The sequence below is a fragment of the Neophocaena asiaeorientalis genome, unplaced genomic scaffold (genome assembly GCF_003031525.2).
Source record: "Neophocaena asiaeorientalis asiaeorientalis breed wild unplaced genomic scaffold, Neophocaena_asiaeorientalis_V1.1 scaffold270, whole genome shotgun sequence".
Lineage (NCBI taxonomy): Eukaryota > Metazoa > Chordata > Mammalia > Artiodactyla > Phocoenidae > Neophocaena > Neophocaena asiaeorientalis.
Genome location: NW_020174650.1, coordinates 617,436 through 643,892, shown reverse-complemented (window position 1 = coordinate 643,892; position 26,457 = coordinate 617,436). Strand labels below are relative to the sequence as shown.

At 45.2% G+C, this 26,457-nt stretch overlaps 1 protein-coding gene across 3 annotated transcripts in view; it reads left to right on the top strand.

Moving 5' to 3' along the window:
• Positions 1-26,457, top strand: part of CACNA1E (calcium voltage-gated channel subunit alpha1 E) — a 294,179-nt gene that overhangs the window by 142,164 nt on the left and 125,558 nt on the right. For all 3 annotated transcript variants that reach the window (XM_024758847.1, XM_024758846.1, XM_024758845.1), the window contains exon 7: positions 15,125-15,228. In XM_024758847.1, the coding sequence (XP_024614615.1) occupies positions 15,125-15,228 (104 nt within the window). The remainder of the gene's footprint in view (positions 1-15,124; positions 15,229-26,457) is intronic.

The window sequence follows — 26,457 nt, the reverse complement described above, 5'->3', positions numbered from 1 at the left end:
TTTTGCACAGCAAAGGAAACCACAAACAAGACGAAAAGACAACTGTCAGAATGGGAGAAAATATTTGCAAATGGAGCAACTGACAAAGGATTAATCTCCAAACTATACAAGCAGCTCATGCAGCTCAATATCAAAAAAAAAACAAATAACCCAATCCAAAAATGGGCAGAAGACCTAAATAGACATTTCTTCAAAGAAGATACACAGACTGCCAACAAACACGTGAAAGGATGCTCAACATCACTAATCATTGGAGAAATGCAAATCAACACTGCAATGAGGTATCACCTCCCACTGGTCAGAATGGCATCATCAGAAAATCTACAAAGAATAAATGCTGGAGATGCTAACACATATATATGGAATCTAAAAAAGAAAAAAGAAAAACGAAAAGGTTCTGAAGAACCTGGGGGCAGGACAGGAATAAAGGTGCAGATGTAGAGAATGGACTTGAGGACACAGGGCAGGGGAAGGGTAAGCTGGGACAAAGTGTGAGAGTAACACTGACATATATACGCTACCAAATATAAAACAGATAGCTAGTGGGAAGCGGCTGCATAGCACAGGGAGATCACCTCAGTGCTTTGTGACCGCCTAGAGGGGTGGGATAGGGAGGGTGGGAGGGAGACACAAGAGGGAGGGGATATGGGGATATATGTATACGTAGAGCTGATTCACTTTGTTATACAGCAGAAACTAACACAACAATGTAAAGCAATTATACTCCAAATAAGATGTTAAAAAAATAATAGTGATTCATCCATTCTTTTTTTTCCCCCCCTTTTTCAAGGGTTAAAGGGAACTGAGCTTAACCTATTTAAATAATATTAATATGTCATGTGTGTGGAGCATTTTCTATGTTTCAGTTCTCAGACTGCTGGCTGTAGTTCTAGTCTTGTCACTTACTGTCTGTGCAACCTCAGGCAGGTTAGCTAACCACTCTGTGCCTCAGTTTCCTCATTGGAGAAAAAGGCTATGGTACTACTATCAGCTTTAAAGCATTCTTGAAAAGATTAAATGTGCAAATGTGGGCAAAATGTACATAGTAATTTCTCCAAAAAGTGTTGACTTTTATTGATATTGTGTGACCTCATGTTGAATATCAAGAGAGTTTGCCTAGAGAAGTTTATACTCTTCAGACTAAATAAATCACCAGGGTTTAGCCAAGATAATGGTTTGGGGCTGGCTCTGAATGTGAGAGTTAGAGGATCTCCGAACAAGTCCAAAAAGCCCCTGGGGCACCAGACGGCCCTGGCTGGGTGATTAGGGCATCATTTCATCCAGATGGAGTATAACAAAGGCCTTGAAGGATGGCCAGGATTTTTGACAAAGCATTTCTTATTTTTGAGAGGATGAGTGGCGGTTTTAGATGGAGGCTTAAAAGAATTCCCAGCTGAAAGAACATATGTATAACTGATTTACTTTGTTATAAAGCAGAAACTAGCACACCATTGTAAAGCAATTATCCTCTAATAAAGATGTTAAAGAAAAAAAAAAAAAGAACATGTCTACCTCACCAAGCTTAAGAGGACAGAACACAGAGCCCTCCGGCTGGGATCTAGAAAGTTTCAAGTTTACCTTTGACATTGAGAGAACTAGGGTCACCTTCCCTGAGACATGCTTTCTTCCCCATCACCTTCGTGCCCAGAGGCCACAGCAAAGAGGCTGCATTTTTTGCTGCTTTTCCAAAGGGGCTGCTCTCTCCCCTCTTGGTTACCTCCCCCTACTCCACCCCGCACTGTCCGCTGAGAGATGAATTTCACTATTCTAGTTTCGAGATTAGGGAGAGTTCCCCTAATCTCTGCATGGGGCCCTACAGGAACCACTGTCCACATCCGTGTTGAGAATCAAGTCTGTATTTTCTGCCTCCCTCAAACCCAGCTTTACAGCTGAAACTGTAGCTGGATGAAGTGGCAGAAGCTACCAGTTTTGTTTTTAATTCTTTCCTGAGCTCATCAGAGATGAGTGATAAAGCCTTTCTTCTTCTGGAGAGGATTAGAGGATGAAGTCCTTCGGTGGCATGATACACCTGGGAAGGGCTTACCAAGTGATAATTCCTGATAAACCCCCTCTAATCATCCAGTGACTCTGCCCTCTTAGTGATAAAAGAAACCTCTAGGCATTTAATTAACTCTTTAAGAAATCTTTTCTCATCACCTTTTCTTTCTTTTGCTTGTCTTAGATTTAATCAGAGCCATACATTCAGCTTATTAACTTATTCATTTATCTGTTCACTCAGTGAACACTTGCTGAGCACCTACTGAGAGCTAACTTGGGTTCTGGGGCAGATAGAAAAATAAGACCTCCTCCTTGTTCTTGTGGGGCGTCAAGTCTTGTAGAGAAAGACATACCAGCAAGCCATGATTACAGTAGAGTTGAGTGGCATGGTAGCCTTAAATGCAGAGAGTGAAGAGAGCAACCAACTCTGGGAAGGCTTCCTGGCAAAAGTAACCTTTCATCAGGGCCTGAGTAGAGGCTTTCCAAGTGAAAAAGGCAGAGAAGGTATTCTAGGAAGTGGGAATGATATGTGCAGAAGCATACAGCTGTGAAAGAACGTGGCGTATGGGGGAATTGCAAGAAGTGGGGTGTGGCCACTTGACTTGGTATACGAGGAGATGGGGGCTGTGAGGTGAGCCAGAGAGGTTGGGCTGGGGTCGCACGTGGTGGGGGATTTGGCAAGGGCAGCCTTTGGAGGGTTTTAAGCAGAAGAGAGACAGGGTGAGAGTTGCTGGTTAGAAATGACAACTTTCCCCTGCTCTGAAGCCTGAAGCCAGCCGTGGCTGGGAACCACTCGTCCCACTTTACAAGATCACCCTGGCAACAGAGTGACTGTTGCACTACTAGCCAGGGAACTTGCTGTGACAAGTCCTTCCAACCTTATCAGACATCGAGGGCAGAGAAGAAACCACTGCCTTAAGGTGTAGGTCAGAGGAGTTGAAACAACATAACATTCAGATGGGATCGCAGTATGCAATTGGTCAGAAACTATTTCTTCTGCTGGCACTGCTATTGTAAATACCTGCACGCATAGCTCTGTTCTCAGATATGTTCCACGTTAAAACAACATTTTTATTTCTGTCTCTCTCCCCCTTTCCCACCATACAAGAGGCAACATAATGTCATGTCTTAAGAGGAAGTCAGACATGGGTTTGGATTTGGGTTCTGTAACATACTGACTACGGGGCCTTGGGCAAGTCCTCAGGTTTTCTGAGCCTGGATTTTGTTGTTGTTTGTTTTTAACATATGAAATTACAGTTGCACCTCTCCTACACACGGTTGTTATGCATCTAGCTCATGGTTCAGCGTAGACTAGATGCTTAACGAATGGAAGCCATGATTCTTTCTCCTTCTCAATTACACTAGAGCCTTAGGGTATAAGTCAAAGGAAAATGTGGAGATAAAAATGTTTTAATCAGGTCTTCTTAGTACTTCCAGAAATAGGTCTGACTGGGTCCGTGTTGGATTTGCCATCCGACAGTTTATATGCAGTCCTGTATTAGTCACCCATCGTGGTTGCTCTCAGTACATTCCACCCTAATGAACAGGAACGAAAGTTGTACAAAGAATGGGAAAGGCCAAAAGAGATTTTTCTTTCCAATGGTTCCCAGACTGGGGAAGCAGTGAACATTATTACTTTATTATCTGTATTTTGTTTCAACATTGTTATGCCCCCAAACCAATGGGAGAGCTCAGCTGGGGCATGCGCTCCGTGTATCTTAGGGGAAAGAAGAAGAACCAAGGTGAATTACTAGGAGGGCAGCAGCAGAGTGAACAAGACAGGAGAAATCAGGAGATGAGAAAAGAGAAGGTTTCGAGGGAGTGGTAGAATTGAAACCGGAGAATTCGAGTCCATGAGATAGAGGAGAAGCACAGTGAGGAATCTGGGTCTGAGTGGGAAGGGACCCCACATCTGTTGTCTGATGTAGGCACCTACTCAAGCGAGGAATTCCCTCCTCAATGTCCCTGACAGATGGTCGTCTGGCACAGTGATTCCCATTTTTTTTTTTCACATCATGGAACAAATAGAAAATAACATTTGTCTAGCGCTGGGGTGAGTGGACAAAGCTGTTCACAAGTGGAGGTGACTGCCTTGGGGACTCTGGCTGAGCCAGGCTCTGCCAGCTGCTGTGAGAGTTGAGTGGAGTGACGTTTTGGGCACTTGTGTTTCTCCAAGCCCAGTGTGCTTAGAGAAACTCTGATCCAGCAGGACCAGAGTGAAGAGCCTCACCCAGGTACTCTCAGCCCCTCAGGTGATAAATAGGCATGTGGGACTGGGCATTTCATTATCACCAATTATCAGCACCAATGCAGATTAATTGAGCATGTTTTCTTGGAATCTGAAGATATAAAGACTTCATAGGCATGGTTTCTTGCTTTCAAGCCGTTCTTACCAAGGAGTAAGAGTGGCCCCCTTGGCCACAAAATAAATGAAACTAACTGGCCTGGGGCTTCTTCAGGGAACCAGCTGCACTTACCAGCCTTACCTAGTGTTTGACACGCAATCGTTAATTAAAACGGGGATGTTCAGTGATAAATTAATTCACCTGCTCTTTGTGGAGGGAATGAAAGCCAAGAAAAATGATGACCTGAAGCTCTTTTCTTGAGTGTCTGCTCTTATATGCTGTGCTGAATATTTGAGTTAGCTAAGTGTTCTTGCTATATGTCAACAGAGATGCCATTTTACGGGTGATATATTTATTTCCAGAGAAGGAAACTCATGCAGGCCTGTGAAGCAGAAGAATGGTAGTGGTGTTAACAATCTCCTGGTAGTCAACAACGTTACTGAGCATCTCTTGTTTGTAGAATAATATTCTAGGCATTAGAGAGTGAACAGAGAAATAAAAGATGCAGTTCTGTCTTTAAGAACCAGTCAACCCTGATGGAAAGGGAGGACCAATATGTGAAAGAGACAGAATACATCTAAAGAGGGCCTGTAAATAAGTACAAATAAAAACCCAAGTGCAGCACTTAATGTTTTGTTTTCAATTATAGGCATTTATACTCATGACTTAGCCTTCTTACAGATACCAAGGCCCTTAAGGACTGTTTTCCTTTCTCACTCATCTTGTCCGGAGTACACACTCAAAAATGTTGAATGAATATATATGCTGCTATGGGGTACGCCTAAGCGCTGGGAAATTCTGGAGAGAAGCAGAGTGACACGCCTTGGGGAAGCCTTCCAGAGACTGAGCAGTGTTCTCCAGTATGAGGGAACTCATGGCTTGGCACAGAGAGGAGAGGGTAGAAGGAAGGAAGAGCTCTTGGGGAGTGAGCAAATCCAAACATTTAGACCACCATTCAGGGTCCTCCAGGACCTACTCCTCTTCCTCTTGCCTTCCTCGCCACTGCCCACAGCCACTCTTTGTGGCCTCATCATTCCCACTTCTTTCCCTCTCTTGGACTCTCTTCCTCCATTGATGGGCCAATCTACATCCTTCTCCTACTTCAAGTCCAGGTGACGGCACAGCCCCAGGAAGCCTTCCAGGATATCTCTAGCCTCACTCCTTTCTTTATGAAATCCGATAGCCATGTTCATAGCTCCGTGCTCCAAGCCTTCAGAAGAAGTAAGACACATCGTCGTGGTCTTCACCTTCAGGTAGCTTCCAAGGGAAAGCATGAAGCTAGACTACTACATACAAAATAACCAGAGAGAGCAGGGCCATACGTATTTATCGGTACTAAATGATATGGTAGAGAATACAAGGGCTATACAGAGTAGCCTGGGGATCAGAAGTCCTAGTTCTGCTTCTGTAATCAACTAGTGGGGTATCTTTCAGCAATCACTTAACGTTTGTCCCTTGGTTCTTCATCCATAAAATGAGGCGTTTGTGCAAGATGCTGTGATTCCTCCTAGCTCTATGTACTGCAAGATGATGAAAGTTACAGTATTCATGTTAGATGAATGGGAAATAGTGATTGGTTAGCTGGAGGGGACCAGGGACTCATGGAAATGCAGTATATGATGGTAACCAGAAGGACTGACCCTCGAGGACTGTAGGATAGAGCCGAGAACCAGCTGGGGAACTGGTTGAAGACCTGTTGCCCTGGTGTCATCAGCACAGTCTTTCTAGAATACAGTGGACCCTACACAAAGCTCTCACAGTGCAGAGGATCTGTCAAGCCTTGTGCACCCTTTGTCCCTGGGCCTCAAAGGAAGGGTCTTCCGAGACTCGTGTCTTCTCTCACTCTCTGAGCTCTTACTGGTGCTTGACTTTCTTGCAAAAAGACGTTCAGTCTCTGGTCAGCCCACCGTGTAGAAGGGTGACGTGTGTTAGCTGATCATCATAGGAAGCGTCCTCTCTAAGTGGCCTACTTTGGCCAGCCCGCATATGGCGGCATCAGAACAACACACTCGCCTTTTCCCAGAGCAGTGCAGCATCCTGGCCTGGGTGGCTCACTGCATGGTCGACTGTCCGGCTTCCCAGTGGCCCCAGGAGCGTCAGCCTCCTCAGCACCCCGCTGCAGTCGCTGGGCAGGAGGACCTCCTCTTTGGCTTTTTTCCCCCCCCGCCCCCCATATGTTTTCTCTGACCATGAAAACAAACAAAACAAAAACCTCTTAGTTACTGCAGAAAAGTTGCAAAGTATAGGAAAAGTATAAAAAGATTTTTAAACAAAATCACTCATTTCTACCCCGCCTACCCCCCACCCCCAGTTATCATAAAATCCACATATGACCCTGAACCATATAAATAAGCTATACAGTTTTATTTGGGGAAAAATTTAAACCCTCTATTGTAGAAGTTTTCAAGCATACACACAAGTAGAGAGAATAGAATATTGAGCCCCTGTGTAACCCAAACCCAGCTTCAACAGTTAAAAGATCTTGAAAGTATCTCTCATCTCCATTTTGGGCTTCCGGGCCAGGGCTCAGAAAGGGAAGTGACAATAAACCTCACATAACAATGATATTGGAATTATTAGGATTTAACCAAAGAGTTTTCAGGCACAGCAGGGCTCCGAGCTCTGCGGGTTTTGAGACTCTCACTTGGCGTGGACAACGTCATGGCAGCCTTCCTGGTCAGATATGGCACTACTCATCCTCCCTCACTTTGACATTTATCCTTGAGTCTTCTTCCCAGGCGTGTGGATGGATTTTCACGGACACGTCAATACCTGTCTGCCCAGCACCAGTGGTGATCACCGCCCACGTCCAAAATGAGGCAGTGCTTACTGGTCCATGATGCTGAGCAGAGCTCCCAAGGGTGGTCTCATTGGAATCATGCTACTGCCTGTGAACCAGGGTGGGCGAGCTGATATTTTCTGGTTCTCCTCTTTGGCTGACTGGTCCTGCTCTGTTTTTCCACTAGTCAGAGAAGGGGAAGAATAGGTGGTGAAATGCCCAATAGGAAGTCCTCCTGGAGGTGCTTTGCATGTGGGCTAAGGCACTGCTGCATCAGTGACCGTCACTGGCAGTCCAGGCAAGTGGAGAAAGTGGCTGTCGGCCATCAAGTCTGGGAGGGTTTGGGAGGGCCAGAATGCGTAGAGAGTCTTGATTACTTATCACAGGCCCCTGGCTAAGCCAGATGCTGCCTTTGGAGCTTGTTTGTGTGGGGGAGACTTAGCATATTCATTAGATATGCTCAGGGATCTGAGACATAATGAAATGCCCTGCCTCCAGGACTGACAGGTTCTGCCTCCTTGCTGGGTGGCAGCAGGTGGCTGTGTTGCACTCGGGGCTCTCTGTCCTCACTCTTTTCACCTGCTCCCCCCACCCTTCTTTCTTGCCTGGGGACTGGGAAGACAGCTTTCATGTTCTGGCTGCCGGATCCTAGTGTTGGCCTTCTTCTTTAATGTGGTTCTCCCCTAGAAGGTGGTGACAGTATGAGTAGGATTGCTTTTAAGAGATTTGGAACCAAATGAGATATGGAGAGTCAAGTGTCCTCAAGAAGTTGACCCACTGTGGTTCTAGATTGGGACCCCTTCACCTTGCTCACCTGGACCTTGGTTTCCTCTTCTACTAACTGATGGGTTAGATAGTGTGTTCTCATAATCTTCCAAGACTGTGGCTAGCATTCCTGGTATACAAGAAACCAGATTGCATGATCCACAAGCTTTACTTGCCCAGTGGTTGTACGGTATGCTGGGTGGGCATTGTGTCCTTTCGCTAAAATGTAGGTGTGGTCAAAGGGCAGTGACTCTGCCCTTAGAAACACCATCCACCATCTATCTGTGTGACTCAGGGGCAGGATGTTACCTGCTATGTAAGGCTGGTCAAAACCCTGATGAGAGGGCTTCCCTGGTGGTGCAGTGGTTGAGAGTCCGCCTGCCGATGCAGGGGACATGGGTTCGTGCCCCGGTCCGGGAGGATCCCACATGCCGCGGAGCGGCTGGGCCCGTGAGCCATGGCCGCTGAGCCTGCGCGTCCGGAGCCTGTGCTCTGCAACGGGAGAGGTCACAACCATGAGAGGCCCACGTACCGCAAAAAAAAAAACCTGATGAGAAAGGGATTTAATGGCTTAAGTCAGATTCCCTATAAACTGTCTCTGGGACAGAGATTTTTGTGGCAATGATTTATTTATGGACTGCTTTCGGGAGAAGCCTGTACCGATAGGAGGGAAGTAGAATAAGTCAGGAGAAAATACTAGGCAAAGGTGTGGTTGCAGACGTTTTAGCTTGTCTTATCCCCCAGATGGCTCCACAGTGAGTTACACCACAGAAGTTGTCCCATGCAGAGGTGAAGGGGCTGGGCCCTTGACACCCCTGCATCAGTGAGTTATAGGTTCCAGGTCACTGCCCCCCGTGGACAGGCATAAACTTCCAGATGAGGAGGGTCTGTCAGCCAGGGGCCAACTTCTCAGGAGGATCCAGGTGTGAGCCGTTAGCAGCCAACACTCAGAGCTGCTGGGGTGGGAGGGGGGTGGGTACACCTGCTGGTAAAGGAGACCTGATGGAGGCAGCACAGAATCTGCCACATCCAGGCTGCTGAGAGCCGGACAGGGAGGGAGGCTAGGAGGCAGGGTATGAGGGGGCTATTCTGAATATAAGTCCCTGAGCAAAGAGGGAACGGGGATGGCTCAGGACATGCCAGGAAATGCTCAGATGTGATTTTCCAATTAGGCCAATGTGACTGATGGTTATAGAAGTCAGGAGAACGTTACATTTGAGGGAAGTAGATGGTGCCTAGGAAGGGGTATGAGGGAAGCCCTGGGGGTTATCTGGGTGCTGCCTGCACGGTTATGTACGCTTTGAAAAAATCCACTAAGAGTGCCCTTATGATTCGTGTATGTTTCAGTACAACATCCACACGGGGCCCCAGGGGCTGCTATCGCAGGAAGGCAGGAGTTCATTCCCAGAGAGCATTCCCTGCCCTCGTTTTTCTTCTCACGTGTCCCCTACCTCTTGACACTTCTGAACCTTTTGTATTTAATTGAAGTGTAGTCGATTTACAATATACATATACATATATATATATATATATATATATATATATATATATCCATTCTTTTTCAGATTCTTTTCCCTTACAGCCCATCACAAAACATTGAGTAGAGTTCCCTGTGCTCTACAGTAGGTCCCTGTTGGTTATCTATTTTATATATAGTAGTGTGTCTGTGGTAATCCCAAGCTCCTAATTTATCCCTCCCCACCCCCTTTCCCCTTTGGTAACGATAAGTTTGTTTTTTATGACTGTGTTTTTTATGATTTCTTAATCTTAACCTCCTCCTCCTCTTTCTTTCACCTCCATGATAAACCTTTTCTCTGCCTTTCTGACCTCTGCTGCCTCCTGCCAAGGTAGTTTCTTAGACTGTCATGTGACTCTTTACTCTGAAAGCTTCAGCAAATCCTTTCCTGACCCCCTGGACCAGATCAGACGCACCTGTGGGTCAGCTTCCTGGTGGTCCCTTCATCACGCTTATCTCGGTTTAAAGCCGCACAGTATGTGTGAGCTCACTTATTTAATGTGGGTCTCCCCATTATACTAGTTCATGAAGGCCAGGACCTGAGACTGCTTTGTTCATCATTTATCCCCAGTTCCTAGGAGGATATCTGTTGCCTAGTACATGGTCCACAAATTTGTTGAACAAAATATGGCCTTTAGGCTCTGAGACATGGACTCCAAGTCCCAAGTCCCTTGGGATGAAAAGGAGCTGTACACTTGGTGCTGGAATGAAGTGAGTGGCCCAGGCGAGGCAAGTCAGCTGGGCAGTGCCGGATGCCCAGGCGTCATTCCCTCAGGGGAGGTGGTAAGCAGTTGAATCGTCTTTGGCCTCCTTATTATATTTTTGTGTTAGCCTGTGAGAAGACCCACCAAAAAGGAACATTGTTAACTTTATTTCCTCCACCTCTTGCCCTCTCTGAGTTTTCTCTCCCCGGGATGGTCTGCAGAGGCCTAGGACAGATGCTTTTGCTGAGACGAATGGCCTGGCCTCTTTGACAGCCCAGGGTGGCTGCTGCAGCCCTCCCTTGACCTGAGCTCACTTGGCAGTTCCAAAGCTCTCTCTTTGAGGCAGAGCCTCTAGGCCAGCAGTTCTCAACTGAAGCCAGTTTTTGCCCCCAGGCGTTTTGGCAGTTCCCACTGCAAAGAATTATCCTGCCCACGATGCCGATGGTGCCCAGGCTGAGCCTGCAGCAGGCCAGGCCAGGGCTTGCCAGCGGGTGCCACCTCCAGCCTGGGAAGCAGGTGTACCTGAGAGACCTTTTTTTTTTTTCCCTCTGAAAGGACCCTGGAATAAGTATCCTCGTTTTTTTCCCAGTTCCAATTCACTCAGCCTCCCCACTCAGCTATATGTCATTCAGCCTCCCTGGCCAGAGCTGCTCTGTGAGAGGCGTGGACATCCAGGAGGAGGCCCTTCAGCCTGTTTTCTGCAGAGCCTTGTGGAACCCTGATGGAGGCCTGTTTCCAAGGATGGGAGCTATAGTACTGTCTTTGCAACCCAGGCCAGGGCTGGGCAGGGACCCCCTGCCTCTTGTCATCTCCATCTCTATCCTTCTTTCCAGTCCTCCTCCCACCCCTGCCTTCCACCATCTCCCCCATCACCCGGAGATTAATGTGATAATTGCCATGTGTGCCTGTTTACGCAGGGAGTGGGTGCACTCACCACCCCCAGTCAGGTGGGTTCCCAAAGGAACACATTCCCACTGTGTCAGGCCTGGTACCCGCTGAGCACTCCCTGTGCAGGGTGGGCCGCCACCCCCGACTGCTTTCTCTGTCATCAGCCCCATCTTGCGCACGTGTGTGTGTGTGTGTGTGTGTGTGTGTGCGTGTGTGTGTGTGTGTGCGCGTGTGTGTGTGTCACTCAGGGAATCAGCAGGTGAGAGAGATGGAGGGTAGCCTGCTTGCCAAGTCTAGGGGGCTTGACTGGGTCGGTGGGAGGAGAATCAGCATCTTAAATAAGAGGACGTTGCCCAAAGAAAAGCGCTCTCATGTACTGCCTGCCACAGAGTAGGTGTTCCATGAATGGTGGGGAGGAGGAAGCTGGTACTCTGTGTGCAGCTGTCTTTGCAGTGAGGGGCTGGTTTACACTTTAGCTGCTCCACAATAGCGGTCTGGGCAGGGAAGGGTCCACTCTCCTGGGGCCAGAATCCAGTGGACCATGTTTGGAAAGCTGTAGGTCTCCTTCCCCGGGATCTTGCGAAGAGTACTTAGCACAGCTGTCCCCTGGCCCTGAAGGAAGAGTTGCTAGGGAGAATGAAGTGTGATGCTCCCGCAGGTAAGGTGCTTGGGAGAGTCACAGAAGCAGGGGGTACAGGGGAGACAGAAAGAAAGGGAGAGGTTCTCCCTCTCACACAGGCAGCCCCTCCTCTCTCCCGTGTCCTGCTGTGTCACAGACACACATGCCCACCCCAGAGGGAACACAGTCACAACTCTGCGGTTGAACTGGTACCTTTCTGCTTGGCGCTACGGAGTCCCACCTCATATGGTATCAGGGCACTTGCTGCCTTCAGAGTTGTCGATTACTTTCTTCTTTTTTCATCTCAAAAGACACTTCAGTAGTTGTCTCTCCTACACTGGACAGTTTTAAGGTTTTAATAACGATGAATCAGAAGGAGATTGAAGCTCTAATCAGCATTAGAAAGAACCTTGCCATTTTGGAGGAGGGAAGCATGAAGTCCTGGGCTTGCCCACTTCCTGCTGAGGTGTGTTCCCCTGTCCTGGTGGCCTTGTCATTGATCCACTGACAGGCATGGGAGGTGGGGGTGTGAGGCCACCTGGAGAGGAGGAACGGGAGGGGCCGAGGGAAGAGGAAGCCGGAGGGAGAGGCGGAAGGTGTAGAGAGGGTAGGGCAAGTCTATTAAAAGGTTTGTGAATAATCTCCGGGAGCTGTCAAGCTGCTTTCTCCAGAAGAACCTTATAAGCTGTCAGTCATCCTTAATGACCCCCTAGGCTTATTAACCCCCTAGCCGCTGGTGCTGGGGTCCTCCCAGATATTCTTTTTCTCCTTCTCTTCCCTTTCTCCTCTGTTCTTCTCATCCAACAGGCCCCAGTACCATGGTGGATGACTTTTTTTTTTTTTTCTTTTAAAGCAATTCAGACAAAGCTTGGGGAGGATATCAGAATGAATTTTGTTTGGCATATTTTAAACACGAGAATCATCTTACTCAAATTGTGGTCATTTATTGATTGGTTGAGCGTCTATGTGTGCCAAACACTTTGTCAGATGCCAGATACAGAAATGAGCAGACAGTGAAGGCTCTTGCCTTAATGTAGGTTAAAGCGAAACCAAAACATTCGCACAGCACACTGAGTAAAAGGACACTCCATCAGCAGGATTTTAGAGAATTGGGAAGCACATTCCAGACTCGGGGCCTGTGAGGGAAGTCCTTCTCTCCCTGTATTTCACAGGCTGTATTTCCTGATATGTTAATAGACTGCCGTTGAAAAGGAGGTTTTGTAATCAAGGAAGTGTAAGAAATGATGGAGGAAATAAAGTTAATAATGTTCCTTTTTGGTGGGTCTTCTCACAGGCTGACACGAAAATATAATCTGCTCTGTTTCCCCAATTTCTTTGGTTCCAGAAGCTCATTTTCCACAGAACACATGAACATCTTACAGATTCCTAGCAACGAGGAGAACACAATTTGGGAATTGTTCTTCACTGTGCAGCATCTCTGGCAAATAGTCACCCAACCGAAATTGCTCTAGCCATCCTCAAAACGTAGCACAGTCACTCCTGGGACCAAAAACAGATTAAAAGTCACAATTTCATCATTGCCATTGCTGACACCAACTAATGTTTATTGGCAGCTGAGCCGTGATCTGGGTGCTGGGAGCAGACTCAGTTCTTGCTGCCAAAGAACTCTCAGGGTGGGGCTGACTGTCTAAGCCATGGGGTGAATGAAACTTGTTGATCTGGAGCACCACCGGTGAAGCATCCACGCTAACCAGTCTTTACAAAATGTTGCATTTATAGTCATGGATAAAGATAGAGCTAGTTATACAAAGATCATTCGGTCCATCCTGTAGCTCACAGGAAGAACCATGTCTCAATTATCTCAGAAAAACTAGCTTCCTATGTCCATTAAAACCCCCTGTGGCCCTTGGCATCTAGTTCTTCTGCATATTCCTTCTGATATCAGGAGAAATTTTCTCTGCGGTCTGACCCGAATCTGCCCTGCTTACATTCGACTGAGCAGACCTGGTTGAACCAAAGAGCCTAGATCTTATACACGGAAATTGGCAGGTCTGTGCTTTTGTTCATACAGTTCAGAAGGTGTTTGTTTGTTTTTAACTTTTATTCTGCTTCATTTGCAAACGTATCTCTCTGAACAGCATAGGGGCAAGACAAAAAGACACGAGCTTGGTGAAAGAGGTTGCCTTAGAAGCTATTTTTTAATGGAAAAATCTACTGTACAGTGATAGCTGCCATGATCAGTGGGAGGCTATATTTTATAGACTGACATATTTGAATGGGAGGCAGAAGGAAAATGAGATAATTTGGGGAAAAACAAGATAGAATGTCATGAAGCCCATGGGGAGCAGGAAGACAATGAATCAAAATATGTTTGCAAAGTTAGTAGTGAGAGGGAGAGAAAGGTAACTCACGGGGATAAGAAACACTTTGCAATAGAAAATCCGCGTTCAGATCTTCATTTTACTAATTTAGCATGTGAATTTTAGGCATGGCATTTGACTTGAATGGCCTTGTTTCTCCAGTGAATTGGGAATAAAATATCTTTGCAGAAACTTTTGAGTTTCAAACAGGTATTAAAGTTTGTGTGTGAGGGGTGGAGTGGGATTGGGGGGATTCAAAGCCCTGCATATGTAAAATGCAATTCAGGTGGACTTGTTAGGAGCTGATATCATGAGGAGAGACAGTCAAGGCAAAGCTTAGTTGAGAGGTCCATGTGTTAGGACTTTTCAGAATTCTCCAAAACTGTTTAAAGGTCCTTAATGAGACATCCTACTGAGAGTTGCTTTGTTTCTTTTTTGTTTGTTTGTTTGTTTGTTTTTGGCTAAGACATGTCATATAATCCTCCCTCAGCCCCCTACCACTCAAGGGCCTTGCGTCTCACTTGTGGTATAAGAATCCAGAATATGGGTTTCCATGCGGTTTTTAGTTCACTGTGTGTTCACATTAGAGAGAGCGCAAGGGATCACTCTTCAAATCTAGATTTATTCCTTCTTTTACTAGAGCCTTCCCAGGGCCAGGCCTGATCTAGCTCTGTACTATTGGACTATGATGGAGGAAGGAAAGCCAGAGCCCAGGGTCACGAGCTGAGCAGGATGTGGATGACATTAATCTCTCCCAAGCAACCTGTCAAGGTGTTTGCCAGCATCCCTGGAATAAAGTGATGGACACAGCCTGCCTCTGTCTTTTGAGAACTTGCCCAGTTTAGGGTACAAAGGCTTAGAACCCACATCACCAAACACTGTAAAACCAGTGATTATTTGCATGATCTTAGAAAAGTATTTTACCTTTCTGGGTTCAGTTACCTGCCGAGTGAGGGTGTTAGACCATTCCAATTCAGGATGTTATGTGTGGCTGACACGGTGCCCTTCACAGTGTACATGGAGAACATGAGTTAATCTACAACCACATTAAATTGGGAGTGAAGTGAGGCAGTGTTTAACCGTACTGCACTGTGCTTTTTCATCACCCTATATGTGCGGCAGGAATAGAGGCCTTCACCTGGCGGGTGGTTCTGATGAAGTATTAAGGAACCATTTTTCTTCCTTTCAGACCAACGATGCCTTAGGAGCCACCTGGAATTGGCTGTACTTCATCCCCCTGATCATCATTGGATCCTTCTTTGTTCTCAACCTCGTCCTGGGAGTGCTTTCTGGGTAAGCCAAATGTTTCTCTCTCCTTTCTAACGATAAACTAGTGTTCCTGACTCCTTGCAGATTCATTCATTTAACCTTCATCAACTGAGCAGCCCGTATGTGCTAAAAGCTGTTCTAGATTCTGGAAAGGCAGTCGTGAACCGTCGTTTTAATCATCTTTAGTATTCTTAGGAACTAAAAAGTCTTTAGACTGGTACAACCTTGAACATGGTAGCTAATGCGAGTCCATTTATCCATCCATCCTTTCATTCTGTCACTCAACAGAGACCTTCTGTGTCAAACACTGTGCTGGTTGATAGACATATGATGTTTAATAAGAAAGGTTCTTACTCTATTGTGTATTGGACGTCAAATTCCATATCTGTGGCTTGAATTAGTATACATCAGTTAAAAAGTACTGAATGTTCAGTGCCATTGCAAAGAGCACATAAAGTATAAGGCACGGTTTCTGCCTTTAAGAAACTTACGTTTTGCTGAGAAGACAACACAAACAGTTGAAACAGGGAACAGGAGTTCTTTTACTGACTAATATAAGATGCAGTTCATTTGTTTTGGAGGAGGGACAAATCTATATAGTCTGAAGCTATCAGAAATGGTTTCATAAAGGATTGGGATTTTGCTTGGGATACAAAATATGTAATAGAATAAAATAGAATATATGGGAGTGAATATTCCAGGAAGTTGAGCACTACACCATAAACAAACATGAAGAAATGGGATTCATCATGGAGAGTGAGGAGACTAGAATGCAACCAAATTTAACTTGAGTGGAAATTTCATTTGGGAATTGAAAGGATAAAATAGGAAGGCTAAAACAGGGCCTTAGAGAAGCTTTCATTTTTCTAAGCAAAACTGAACATAATCTCTTGTCTGAATGGCAGACATTCTTGAAATGGAACTTTATAAGGTGGTCCTTCTCTTTAAACGTGGCAGATTGAACCAAGTTGGACATCTCTTATAAGTCCACTAACACAGGAAGTAAATATTCAAAGAACACAGTGACAAAGAGAACAGGAGGGGATATGAAAATAGATGAGAGATGTCAACAGAACTTTTGAAGACAGTAAATGGTAACTAATCTAGTGGCAGGAAAGCTGAGGTTACACTTGCTCCAGCGAGAAATGCCAAGAAAAAAGCAAAATGAGAGAAAGGCTCAGGAATTGAGGCACCAGGTATGTCTAAAAGCTGGGGTATGGGGGGGATTTTAGAACAAGAGGATTTTCCCCAGTTCCTAGATGCATTCTCCCTGGTACCTTAGATCTCTTCCCCCAGACACTGCTCACAGGTGCCTGTCCCACCCAACCCGCGCCCCCCACCAGCCAAAGTTAGAAGACTTCCTCTCTGAGGAGGCTGAATGAGAGAAGCGTGGAATAGTAACATCAAGGTGGGGTTGATATTCTGTACTGAAAACGGGAGTGTTACATGAAAGTCCACAAACTGAACGTCATGCTCCCAGCCCACTTCCACTGCTTGGCTCTCAAAAATGTAGCAATGTGGAGCAAGGTGGAGTTCACAGCCTTCCCCTATGGGGGAACTACCCATCTGAAGAGAAAAGACGTCTGTATCCTGATATTTGAGGGTAATCAGAGAAATGGTCCCATCCCTCACCTTCAGTGAGGCTCACCATATTAGTTTCCTGAGGCTGCCCCAACAAATTACCACAAACTAGGCGGCTTAAAAGTGTGAGAGAAATTTTCTCATAGTTCTGGAGGCTAGAGGTCCAAAATCTGGCAGGGCCATGCTACCTCCAAGGGCTCTACGGGAGAATTTCTTTGCTTCCTCTTCTAGCCTCTGGTGGCTCCAGGCATTCCTTGGCTGTGGCTGTGTCACTCCAGTCTCTGCCTCCATGGTCAAGTTGCCTCCTTCTCTTCTGTCTAGAATCTCCCTTTGCCTCTCTCTTATGAGGACACTTGACATTGGATTTAGGGTCACCTGGATAATCCAGGATGACCTCTTCATCTCAAGATCCTTAATTTAGTTACATCTGCAAAGATCCTTTTTCCAAATAAGGGAACATGCACAGGTTCCAGGAATTAGGATGTGGACCTATCTTTGGGGGAGGGGGCCACCAGTCAAACCACTACACCCAGCATTCTACAAGCCCCAACCATTCGTGCAGGAGTTTCCAGTAAGCCTTTTGTGCTTTGCTCTTAAATATAAACACACAGCTAGGGGTCATCAGCATTCAAAGAAAAGGTCCAACACAAAAGACAAAATCAAAATAATAAATAGGAAAAAGGAACTTGAGGGAACATGAATAATGCAGGGAGCGGACTTTTTAAAACTTTTTAAAAGTATAATTGATATCAACAGAGATAGAAGAGAAATTATTTTATCCACAAGGCAGCAGATAGCTATAAAAAAAGAGAACATTTAGCAGTTAAGAAGAGTTCTTGGAAATTAATGTAAAATAATTAGTGTAAAATTTATATTAATGTAAAATTAATAAAATGTAATAAAAATAAATAGTAAATGGTTGGATTATAAAGTTGATGAAATCACCCAGAAAGTAGAACAGAAATAAGAAAATTAGAGGATTGGTTCAACATTGAACTAATAAGAATTCCATAAAGAAAATAGGGAAATGGAGAGGAAGAAATTAACAAAGAAAAATACCAAAAATGTTCTCAGAACTAATAAACTCATACCGCCAGATTAAAGGATCGGTTGAGACACGTGCAAAGGATATTCTTTCTAGCATTCATTTTTGATGGTGGGGACTTGGATAAAACCTGGGTACCTATAACTAGGAGAGTAGTTAGGTGGACATAACTCTTGGATGACATACTATGTGACAGTCAGGAGCAACAAAGACCATGTACATGTTCAAAACAGAGTTTAGTGAAAACAAGAAGGAAACAGTATAATACCATCCACGTAAATTTAAAAATACATGTACACATAATATACAGTTCGTAAAACTTCATTCAGATAAAAACTGTACATTGAGTATAGTGTAATGGTTGTTTGTATGGCAAGGAGATGGGAGGTGGGTGTGGAGAAAAAAGGGAACAAGTGAGTTAATAATAAAAATGCCAACTGAGCACTCAACACAACAGCTGAGAAGAGACTACACCAAGGTAAACCATGACATTTCAGAGCATCTGAGTAAAATAATATTCTGGAAGCTTCTGGTGCTTAGTAAGGAGATGAATTTTATCTATAAAGAATCAGGAATTAGGATGGCTTTGGACACCTCCATGACATTGCAAGTTAGAAACCGATAGAGAAGTTCCTAAAAAATTTTTTGGAAAAAAATTTCCAAGATAGAATGTTTATACCTAGCCCAAATAGCAATTATTTGTGAGGATGGAATAGCAATACGTTGAGACACTTTCTCTGAAGAAGTTACTGGAGAATGTGAGTCACTAAAAATAAAGAATTAATTGAAGAAAGAGAAGGAGCCCGAGACTCATGGAAACAAAGGATTCATTAGAGAGAAAGAAAGGAGATTTCCAAGATGATGATGAAGGGAACTTAAGGATAATAACTGTCAGAAGGCCTAGTGAGCAGCAAGTTCAGATTTGAGTAGGTTGACAGAGGGCTCTAAAAACATGTTTAAGAAAACAATGAAATTAATATGTTTCCCAATGTGTATTATTCTACCTACAAGAGTTTAATTTTTTCTAAAACTATGTATATGAGTATATAAATATTTATATGTATTTGCACACACACACACCAATCTAAGCAATTAATTCCACAAAATACAGAAGTGTTACCACTAAAGTAATAGAAGCAAAGTAAGTACTCCATACCGCTCAGCTGTCAATCAGACGTACATTGTTCACACTGGATTTTGAGATAGCCCCTATGGTGCTATAATTGCCTTAAGAGGATGGGGGAGAATAAGGATGGGGGAGGAGAAGGGAATGTCAAAGACTAAAATCTTAGGTTCTACAGTGGGGAAGTCCTTAAGTGATAACTAAAAGTGAAATATCAAGAAAGAACAGTTGTGTAAGTATAATATTTATAAAATTGGAAATGAATACTAGAAGAACCAGGTAAAAGAGTTATAAGTGGTTGCCTTGGGGAGTCAGATTCAGGGGTGAGAAGGGGTGAGGCAGTGGGCTGCTATTTTTTCATTACAAGCTTTAAAAACTTTTGACTTTAAAACTCAACATGCATGACTTGGAGAAAAATAGAAATTAAATTTTAAAATTACTGCACACACACAAAAAGTGCAGGATGAAAGGACTGTATAAGGCTATTCGTCTAGCATCGTGGGGGGAGGATTGGCCTGGAGAGAGACCAGATACAGGAGGATTAAGGAGGAAACAGCCATATTAGTCAACTCTGTGGTACTAAGAGCCTTGGGTGACTTGTGAAATGGTTATGAAGGAAGGACAAGAGACAGTGTGAAGAAGTTCTTAATAGTGTATGTCTTGAGCGGAGAGTCATAAGACATAATGCGATTTCTTATGTATGTACTCATTCAGTGAGCATTTATTGACATCCTTTATGCTCAATAGGTAATTCTCTCCACATAGCCTATAGCTACAAGTCACCTGCTCTACCTCAATGACTGCCCAGGAGGGACCTGACCATAGACTTCTTTCTTCTTGTATTTCTACTGAGGGGATAATCTCTTGTTTGTATAATCTTATCCGACATTCTTTGTCCTTACTTGTCCACGTTTTAGTTGAGAAAATTCAAGTCAGATTCTCACTATTGAATAACAGGTCATTGATGTTCCAGATAACGTTCCAGTGTGGGTTGAGGATGTGTCATAACAGAGCTGGAAATGGGACAGAGCACTGCCCTGAAACACAATTCCTGTCTGAGCGCGTCCACTCTGATGGATTAGCTCTAGTTTGGAATTGCATCTTTGAATTCTCCTACATCCTTCTCTGGGTGGGAAAGCATGGGAGGTTGGGAGAAATGTGACCTCGGGCATCTGACAGTCACGGGTGAGATCCTAACCCTGCCGCTTGTTAGCGTTGTGCATTTGGACAGGTTACTCTGAGCCTGCTTCCTCCTCAGTGAAATGGGATAGGCACATCCCTCTCCCAGGCAGAAGCCTAGCCCAGGTCTGGCATGGAGTAGCCGTCAGCTCTTACACCCTGTGATATTATCGATGTTCGTTTACTCTGTCTGTTAGGTGCAGGTGGCTATCATCTGAGTCGCAGCCTGTGATGTTGGGCTTGAACCTGCCGCGAGGCCATCAGTTCCTCTCTGACCGGGAGGCGGCCTCCTCAGGTTGGGAGATGAAACAGAACTGCATGGCCTATGCCTCCTTAGCACTTCTGGAGAAGCCTAGGAAGTGACAGCGGCAGCTGGGAACAGCTGGTGTGAATAAATTCCAACATTTCAAAGAGTGTTAACAATAGGGGCCTTACAGGCTGGGTCTGGAATATTTCTGTCCTGGTTTCTTTTTCTCGTTCTGATGCGCAACATGTATTGGGTTGCACTGGTGTCTGCAGAGGGCTCGGCAGCAGCTTGGTGGGGGGGGGGGGGGGGGGGGGGGGGGGGGGGGGGGGGGGGGGGGGGGGGGGGGGGGGGGGGGGGGGCCTGGGCTCTCTCTCCTGCTTTGTCTGGTTCTCACATGCCCCTGGAGGGGATGGAGGCGTTCTCCTTCGAGTAAGAGGTTGCTTGGGAGTTGCACTCATAAGCCAGGGAAAAGCTCTGAAGGTTTTATCTCTGGGATACATGTTCCCATTGACCTGCAGGCAGTTTGAACATTAGGTACCGAGGTTTCCTAAAGCAGGGAGAAGGCAATGGAAGGAGGAACCCCTCTGCCGGGCAAGTGAAGAAGAGTCCGGTGAGTGGGGGCAGGCAGCCCACACTGGTGCTTATGGCCCACCAAGTGTGGAAGTGATGGATGCACCTGTCCCAGGGGCATGGGCCTAGGTGGGAGGAGGGCTCAGAGGTATGTTTGTCAGTTTCAGTGTATTTAAACAGGAAGTGTGGATAGAAGCTTTGTCCCATTTTTACTTGTCTCAGAGGAAATGGGATTTGATGAAAACCATTAGTTTAGGCTTGAAGAGAAGCAGAGCTTCCTGTCTCCATGGAAACAAAACAGGGCTGCTTAAGTACATCCTGAAGTGCAGTCAGGGGCTACAGGGCAGAAGGCTCATGCAGACAGAAAATGACCCTTATCCCATCGCCTCTACTCTCTGCTCCCAGGGCTTCTGGAGAGAGGGAGGTAGGCTTGGGGGAGCAGCTGTGCTATCTCCAAACCAGGGCAGGGACAGCCAAGCCAGGGATTGCTTACGCCTGCACACAGAGAGCATGTATGTAAAGCATGTCATAGTTTTCAGAACACTTTGCTTAGGTAGACACTATCTTTATTTACAGATGGGAAGAGGGCGGTTTAGAGGTGCTAACCCCCAAGTAGTTGCTGGCAGAGGTGTGGCCAGAGGTAATAATTTCCCACCTTCTGGTTAGGGACTTGTCTTAATACACCTACACCAGGTGGCCTCCATCCAGGAGTACTGGCACCCAATGTGGCACAACTAGAGCAAGTTGGCCAGTGGTTAACCTAGAATATCATCCTGACCATACAGATGTTGGTACGAGTTTTAATCTGTACCTGCATTGAAGCGTGTACTTACTCTCATACACTGGTCTTCAGTACACAATGTGACCTGGTACATACAAGGTAGAAGATGCCAAGGCCCACTGTCCAGGTCCTCTTGCCCTCAAGACTAATAGGGAGTGGTGGACTGTCCGTGTAAGAGGAGGAATTCTTCTGGTCGCATCTCTTGAATGAGTGGAGTGGCTCCCATTACTGGCGAGATGACTGTGGTCCGTCTGTCTTGCCACCACCTCCTTTGCTGGGTAGGTTTGACGATTCAGTGCAACTCAGCAAAAGCTGATTGTGTGGCAGCTGTGCTTAAGACACTGTGCTAGACTCTGAGATTACAAAGATGAGTAAAAGAGATTGTAGATTAATTAAGGAAATCATTCAAAATACATGTAATGGTGTCTAAATTCAATAGATCCAGAATTCGAGCCCTATCAAAAGTTACAGATTCATATGTCATGTATTTTGGGCACCTACTGTCTTGTGAAGCATTGCTGAGAATACAAAGGTGAGTAGGACCTAGGTCCTGTCCACAGGGAAGAGGCTGATGAATGTACCTTCAATATTAAACGTTGGATATCCTGAGTCACCTGCCATTGCTTCCCTCTGGATGTTAGGAGGCGGCATCTGAGCATTTCCCAGACCTGACTTGAGACAGGAATGGCTGGTGGTCTTAAGAAGGAAATTGTTCACGCCCAGATCGGTGGTCCAGATGAGCACTCTGAGGGGTTGGTGGGTATCAGTTTGGCCTGTGTGTGATCTTCCCGAGGCAGACTGACATCGAAAGAGACTGGCTAAGATATGCGTGTGCATGAACCACACGGTAATCCTCCTGCCAGGATTCCAACACTGGAATCAACTGGGAGAAATTCAGCAAGCAGTTCCTGAGTGCTTGCTGTATGTCACTTGCTCCTAGGGCTGGGAATGAGATCAGACAGGGACAGAGAGCTGCTAACCCTCAGGGAGCTTGTAGTCTAGGTGGAGAGGTAGAGAGATAGCACAGGGTGAGCATTTATATTAGATGGGGGCAAGGATCAGGCAGGGCCACCTGAAGAAGGTGACATTGATGCATTCTTTTGAAGAATGAATAGTGGCCAGCAAGAAGAAGGGAAGAGGACTTTCCATCAGGTTGGTAGTCAGGAAGATGTATAATGAGAGGCCATTGTGAGTGACTGGAGTGAAGCATGTCGGGGGCTGTAGAGGAGGTGAAACTAGAGGCAGAGGCTCTTCATGCAGGGCCCCTCCTGTGGGCTAAACCTGGCTTCAAACCTGACCCCTAGAGCTTGTGGCGGGGGGGCGGTTCTCAAGCTTAGCGGGGAAGACAGCCAGGTTGCCTTTGAAGATGATTACCCTGGAGAAGCGAGATTAGAGGCAGGGAGACATGAAGAAAGAAGCAGAGAAGCAGTGAGGCAGAGGGGAGTGGTGATGGAGAAGGTGGACCAGATCCAGGAGGTGTTGGTGGGATGGGATCTGCATGACTTGGTGACTGTGTGGGTGTGTTTGAATGTGTACTGGGGGTGGAAATAAGAGGGAAGTGTCTTGGACTACTTCTAGATTTTTAAAACGTTTTTTTATTGAAGTATAGTTGATTTACAATATCGTGTAAGTTTCAGGTAAGCACAGCATGTGTATATATACAAACACACACATGCACACATATATATTCTTTTCCAGATTCTTTTCCCTTACAGGTTATTACATAATATTGAGTATAGTTCCCTGCGCTATACAGTAGGTCCTTGCTGCTTATCTATTTTATACATAGCAGTGTGTATATGTTAACCCCAGCCTCCTAATTTATCCCTCCCCTAACCCCTCTTTCCCCCTTGGTAATCATAAGTTTGTTTTCTGTGAGTCTCTTTCATTCGGGATTGAGCCACTAGGTGGCCAAGGGAGAACACCGGACAAAGAGGTTTTGAGGGCAAGAGTTTAGGTTTTGTACCTTTAGGGTTTGAGAAAGCGTAACGCATTTTACACCTTCGGGGAGTTCACAGCAGTAGTGTAGGGTTTGTTTTAGGTTGATGTTTTTTAAGCTGTAATTTATTGAGACTGTGCTATGCACCAAGCATTGTGCTAATCCCATGACACACATTGTTTCATTTAATCCTCACCGTGACCCTTGAGCTATTACTATCTTTTATAAATAGGATAGCTGTGACGGGAAGGTTTGGTAATTTGCCTAAGCTCACAGAGCAGCAGGTTCAGAATTCGGATGGAGGTCTGGCCAGACCCCAATACATCTTGCATATAGTTTAAATGTCCTTCTTAAAAGGAATTTATCTGGGATCTAGTATCGCAGAACTCGATGGAAATGAAGGGGCCCTTGGTGGCTGGTGGGACATATAGAGCTTTACAGTCCTGCAGACAGAGATTTCATGTCAGACACCTGTAATGACCAGAGTAGAGTGTTCATATCTCCCACCTTGACTGGAAGCATGCTCCTGGATGAGTTGCTTGCCCATGAGACTCCCACATAAAGCTATGAGGGTTTGTGGAAAGAGTCTGCATTTCCCCAAGAAGCTGTTCTGTGTATCAGTTATCAGAGTTGTACCTTAGAGTGTGATAAAAATTATTGGAGGCAGAAGGGACTATAAGTGTAGTTTACTCCTGGCCTCCATGTTATAACCGAAGAAGTCTGACCAGAGAGTGAAGAGACTTTCTGAAGTCATACGCAACTATTTAGAGGCAGATCTTGACTAGAACCTAGTCCTCTGGTTCCCTGTTCAGAGTGCTTATTTCCTCTGCACAAATGGGGATAGCTTAGTAGTAAATACAGACCCTGTAGAGAGCGTACCTGGGTTTGAATCCCATGTCCATCACTTGTCATCTGCATGACCTTAGGCAAGTTGCTCCACTTTTTTATACCCTCGATTACCCGATGGCAAACAAGGATTCTAGGATCCACCACGTAGGATTGTTGGGGAAACTAAATCAGATCATTCATGTTAAGTGTTCAGTACCTGGGAGATAGTAAATACTTAGTCAGTGTTAGCTCTGAGTAGCAGATTTCTTCTCTCCAGACCTTGGTTTACACCTCAGTAGGTAAGGCTGGAAAAGAGTCATTTTTACTTACCAAGTCCCCCCATTGAGTCAATTAGCATGAACTCGGATGTTTTCGGATACCACTGGTAGGGCTGACCATCCATGGCACCCTATTCCCTAGAGGGAATAGTAATGATGGATCATTGGACCACACCCCTGTACCTCCACATGTGGCCATCACCTTGGACACTATGCCTCTTGCAGTTTCTTAGCAGTGCCTTCTGCTCCTGTGGTCTGGAGTAAGCCTTGCCCCCTTAGTTTTCCTTGTTGAATTCCTCCTCCTCGTCACCTGTTTCAGCTTTGACTTCCTTCATGAGATCTTTCCAGATCCATACCACCACTCCCATTCTGCAGTTCGGATTAAAATCTTTCTCCCATATGCTCTTACAGCACTATGTACCTGTCCATTAGAACCTATTACTCAGTATAACATTACACTATTTTGTTATGTCATTTAATAATAATAAGAATGCTAAAGAAAAGAGCTAACATTTATTGAAAGCTTGTTATCTGCCTGATACTGTGCTAAATACTTTATACACATTATTTTGATTACTTTTATAACAGCCTCACGAGTAAGGTAGTATTGTTAACTGCATTTTATAATAAATGAGGAAATGGAGGCTGAGAAAGTTTGAGTCTTAAATATGACTTATCAGGGGGCAAAACTCTCCTGTCCTGCCCAGGATGCACTGTCTTCCTTGTATTGGAGTTATGAATGTCCCTGTCACATGTTAGGTTTTATTTTTTTTTTTTTTTTTTTTTTTTTTTTTTTCCTTTTTTTTTTTTTTTTTGGCTGCATTGGGTCTTTGTTGCTGCGAGTGGGGGCTACTCTTCGTTGCGGTGCGTGGGCTTCTCATTGCGGTGGCTTCTCTTGTTGCCGAGCATGGGCTCTAGGCACGTGGGCTTCAGTAGTTGCAGCACGCAGGCTCAGTAGTTGTGGCGCATGGGCTTAGTTGCTCCGCAGCATGTGGGATCTTCCCGGACCAGGGATTGAACCCATGTTCCCTGCATTGGCAGGTGGATTCTTAACCACTGAGCCACAGGGAAGTCCAGGTTTTATTTCCTATATTGGAGATGGCTTTCCACATAATTGGACCTCTCTTAACATCTTAGTGCCTTCTCTTGTGCTCAGTACATAATTGCTGAATTGAAGGGAAACCAACTAACACCAGGCCCCTCTTAGAAGATTTCTTACCCCCTTGTGACATTCTGGAGAATAGTACTGCAGAGGACTATGAAGAGGCTGGTATCTTGAAAGTCAGGAGCACAGTCACTAGCACTGGGATCCAGGGGAAAGCTCAAGAGAGGCTGTTTACTTTGCAGAGTGGTGGTCCCTGCTTGCATCTAACAGGTGTTACAAACATGCAATTGTCACATACTGAACATTTTTTCACATAGCTATTGATATTTTTCTTTTAGTTAATTGCTCATGTCCTTTGCCCATTTTCCTCTAGCCATATTTATCTTTTTCACATGAATTTAAAATTTCTATTTATATAGTGAGGATATTAATCCATATAAATCACATGTGACAAATATTTAAGGAACAATCACTTAAGGATAGTTAAAGCTGTCATCCTAGTGGGAATTGTGGGCAACTAAGTCTGTTGGAAGCACAGAAAGACTAAAGCAGTTATTCTTTTCTTTTCTTTTCTTTT